Below are 4476 nucleotides of genomic sequence, written 5' to 3' on the forward strand. Positions count from 1 at the left end.
CTCTCTGCCTGTTCTGAATGGGCCTTGGGCGTCTGTTCGATTCTCTCGTTACGGAGCAGTGCGTGTCGCGTCGGGTACCTTTCCTGGCAGAGTGTCGTGTTCCAGACCACGTGAACCTGGGGCAAGTTTCTCCAGGAGCCAGAACCACCGCACTTCGTCTTTGGGGAGACGACATCACCACTGCGGTCGGCAGATTCTTTGGCTCGTTGAATTAGCCACCTGTCATTCTCCTCTTGTTGCAATGGAGTGTTGTGCGCCATCGTGCTGCGATAGCCCGCAGCCTCTCCGGCCTGTGTTGCCTATGCCTGTCGTGCCCGCGGTGGTGGGTATTCCTTCTCCCCGAGTCACCACTACTCACGTACAGGAAAATGTCACGTACCGCACGAGGCCCATTGTGCAGGAGCAGGTGATTGAGGTTCCGCAAGTCGAATACCGCGACAGGATAGTTGAGGATCGGCGCACAATGGTGGTAGAAAAGGTTGTGCATGTGCCCCGTACTGAAGTCCGAGAAAGAGTCGTTGAGGTCCCACGGACAGTTACCAGGGAGGTCCTGGTAGATGTCCCGCAAATTCAGGTGGTTGAGAAGATTGTTGAAGTGCCAACGCCGGTCTTCCAGGTACATTAACTGACATCTCGCTTGTACGACTACTTCGGTGGGTCACAGAAGAGTGCACTCGCAGTTGAGGCGCTCCTTACAGTAGCCCGGAGTTTTGCCACGCTGTGTGAACTTACAGTAACAACGGTCACACTCGTTCGTCCCTCGTGACTGCGGCTGCCTTCGGGGAACCGCTGTTGGAGAATGTTTTCTTCGTGTCGTGTTGTGCTTTTGGTGTCTTTATCTGTGGAGAAAAAGTCTGGCTGCCATCATGCGGCGGTTTGCCTTACCCGGACCGGTAGCGACTTCAGCCACCCGTCCTTCGTCGTGACTGATCGGGCTGCTCGAATGTCGGTGCTGCTTCAGGAAAAAATTATTCCCATTCCACGTCCAATCATCCAAGAGAAGGTAATTCACGTCCCCCGTCCTTCTATCCAGGAGAAGATTGTCGACGTCCCCCGTGTTGTGTATAAACCAGTCCCAGTTGAAAAGATTGTCGAAGTTCCGGACTACCGCATCGAATATAAATATCGTGATGTCCCGGTCCCTCAGAAAGTCTACCGTCACGTGCCGGTCGACCGCGTAGTGCACGTGCCCCAGGTTCGGTATGTGGAGAAAATCGTAAAGAAGCCTGTGATCCGTAGCCACTCCGTCCCTGTCGAACGTGCAGCCCCTTTCCCGCCCCGGCCAGCTCCCCCTGTTATTCCTGTGAGCACGACAACGCAACTCCGAGTTCCTGTCACGCCTCCCCCTCCGATCGTACGCGTTACCTCGGCTCCAGCTCCCCCTGTGGTGTCTCAACAAGGAGGATGCTGCGACACTCTCGCTGAGGGGCTCTTTGGCTGCTTCATGCCCCCGGTCCCTGTTGATGATGATTTGCCTGAGCCAAGGGGTTTAGAGCTTGAAGGCACGAGGAGGCACCAGCTTCGCCTGGTTTCTCCCCGACATCAACCGATAAACATGGATCTTGTCGTGATGCCGAGAAACACCCAGCGCAGAAGAAGAAACAAGGGCCTCTGCTCGAACTGGTGTGTGCCGGAGACAAGTGGATCACTAGTCATGGTACGTTAGTTGCAGTGCACCCGCGGTCTGCGGACGTGTACACTTTACGCATACAATCTGTAAACGTGGCGCACCTTGTCGCGGCCCACAGCGACGTCAGCTTGCCTCTGCTACTGCTGCAACGGCTCAGCATTGTAGGAAACGCCGTGTCCGCGGGTGGGTATGGGTTCTGGCTCGTATGTGCGTTCCCCGGTATAATTTGAATAGTGTGCCTCGTGTGTATACGGCCGCAGACGCATGTGATCTGCTTGACCGCGCGCAGGTCCCGTGTCTTCGCCTGAGTGCCTCGCATGGTTTTGTTTGCGTCGACACTTCGCAGACTCCCCGGGCGGTGACGCCACTCCCAACTACCGTCACCTCAGTCTATCCGGCACCGGTTAAGGTTCGTTCCCTGGCCCCGGCGTCACAACCCTTCCGCAACGCTTCTGCACCCCCTCGCCGAGTAGTGGCCGATCGCTTCATGTCTCCGTCGCCAGCATTGGTTAGGGAGGTGTCACGGACTACTTCTGTACCTCTCCAAGCGACTTCCACGCAGTCCCTGGGACGGATCACGCATAGTGCCGGGGAACCGATGATTGAGACGAAGATGGGGGTGATGCCGTTCCGAGAATTCGAAAAACTCAACAATGACGATGCTTTCTCCCAGGGTAGAGGCCGGCCTGTGGACTCAACGGCGCATACACCAACAACTCAGGTGGGTTCCATAGCCACCGTGTCTCCTAGACTCGGGATGTTAGTGAGTGGTGAGTATCGCCAAACGTCTCCGGCTGCGACACTGGAAGTGAAGGTGGAAAAGACAACAGTCAAGACGGTAATCTCCGGGGGTGATGGCGGACGCGCTGAACGGCCTGCAGCAGACGGTGAGAGCGAAATTCGAAGGAGGGAAGAGGTCGTGACGCTTGAGCGGGAGCGAAGACGACAAGAGGAGGTGAGGCTTCAAGGAGAACGGGAACGTGTCCTCCTGGAGTGGGAGAGGCTGGCAAACATGGAACAGGAAAAGCAGCTGGAGTTGCTTGGTTTGCAGGCACAGCAGCAACAGGTGCACGCTGAGGTGCTCAGACAGCAGGCGGCATTTCAGGCCGAAAAGGAGCGGATGCGCCAGGAACAAGAGCGGATGAGAACGGAACTCAGGGAACGGCAGAGAGAGGCGCAAGTTCCGGTTAGCTCCGTTTACGAGAAGGAAATTCTGCGATAAGCTGACAGCAAGCGTCTGTGTCGTCGTAGATCTCATTAGCAGCGTGCCTCTACGTGTGCCATGCTGAGCCGACCATCCATTAAAGAACAGTTTTCACCTCTGAATCGGTGGCCCATCCTCCTGTCGCGATTTTTGTATTTATGGGGAATTTTGATTTGGCTGAGGGTTTACCCCCCCGAAAGTCGTGACAGGCTTTATGACCTTTCTGGTGTCTAATAGCTGCGTGCGTTAGTACACAACCCGTGTCGAGTTAGTATCGCCTTCGGTGTCGCCGGCCGACTGACGCCTTTGTACAAGCCATTGTTGTCAGGCGCCTCCAAGCAGTTTTCCAGGTCCTCACTGTGCAGTGTTGACAGCCCTCGTTCCCCGTCCAGCTGCTATAAGCTCTCTGTTCCCCTTTTTTTTTACTTGCCCCCTGCAGCCAGGTTCGTTTGCACCTCTAGGCGGTGACGTTCTCGTTCAGACACGTTTTGGCCCCATGCGACTCGATGAGTTCGAGAGAGCCAACAACGCAAATGACATCCACAGGTATGCTGCATGTAATCTCCACGTCATCCCGGTAACATTTCTGGGTTGGCCAGTTCCAGGGCTTTTTTCGCGTCTCTCTTCTGCGTACGTGTACGGCGGTCGCGACACTGGAGTATAGCTTGGCAACCGTTCTGTATGGATTTCGAGTTCGGGGTGGCTGGTCGTGCGTGCTGTCCAGGGCGAAAGCACGTTACGAAGGCAGCCTTGAGCAGGCCTGTACGAGTGTACGCGGGTGTTGATGTGGGTCGTTTATACTCACGCGTGCAGGACAGCTTTGCGGCTTCGCAGCCAGCGCCTCGGTTGCTCAATTTGAGCCGGGTACAGACGCCACGGCTACAACAGTGCAGTCTCGCGTGTGTACGGTCTGGCGGCCAGCTGTTAGCACGTCATTTGAACCACATTGTGGACTGGGTTTTTTATTTCATGCTAGGCAACATTCTGGGCAGACAGGGAAGAGAGACAGGGTTTCATCTCTCCGCGGACAGAAAATACTATCGTGGTGTCAGCGCAGCTGTGGTAGATCTCCCCGTTGTGTAGCTTTTGAGTGTGTGTGTCGTTATCAGCAATTGCTATCGTTGCTTCGCATGGGCAGCATTTTTTAGGTGGTCGCGTGTTCTGCTAGGCGATTGCTTGATATTGATAAAAAGGCCTACAGTCCTTATAGTGTTTGGCGAGCTCCGAAAAGCCCCGTTGGGTAGTGTTGGAGGAGCCCTCGCGACGCACAGTGTTCGCCCGTTGGCCGAGTATACTTTAGTAGAAAAGCTCGGTTTTTTTCTGGCTACTGTTGCTCCAAAAGGTCGTTTTTGCTTAGACACCCCCGTAGCCAGGGCGCAATCAGGCCGCGAGTCACACACACGCCACTCTCGTGAAGTTGAATGTGTGCCGTCCCCGTACGGCGCTAGCGAAGAGGGTGCTGCCATGCTCATCATCGCTGGGATCTGTGCTGTCTACAGCCTCCCCGTCGCATCGAATACTATTAATGAAGCGCCCCCGCCGGCAGTTTCTCGCGCAGTCCTCCCTCCGTCCCCACGGCTTTACGCTGTGGGTTCCTGGTATGGTGCGCGGCCAGCTTCCCAGGAACCCACAGCGTAAAGCC

General features: G+C 55.7%; 1 protein-coding gene across 1 annotated transcript; it reads left to right on the top strand.

Annotated features, from left to right (window-relative positions):
* Window positions 1–4: 4 nt before the first annotated feature.
* Window positions 5–4472, top strand: CSUI_009555 (alveolin domain containing intermediate filament imc14; the record flags this gene model as incomplete). The annotated part of the gene is made up of 5 exons (XM_068069670.1): window positions 5–616; window positions 962–1657; window positions 1977–2816; window positions 3274–3380; window positions 4334–4472. Exons 1-5 carry the CDS (start codon window positions 242–244, stop codon window positions 4470–4472), a joined length of 2157 nt encoding a protein of 718 aa, XP_067918354.1. The 5' UTR covers window positions 5–241.
* Window positions 4473–4476: the final 4 nt, after the last annotated feature.

The sequence above is a fragment of the Cystoisospora suis genome (genome assembly GCF_002600585.1).
Source record: "Cystoisospora suis strain Wien I chromosome Unknown contig_5756, whole genome shotgun sequence".
Classification (NCBI taxonomy): Eukaryota; Apicomplexa; class Conoidasida; order Eucoccidiorida; family Sarcocystidae; genus Cystoisospora; species Cystoisospora suis.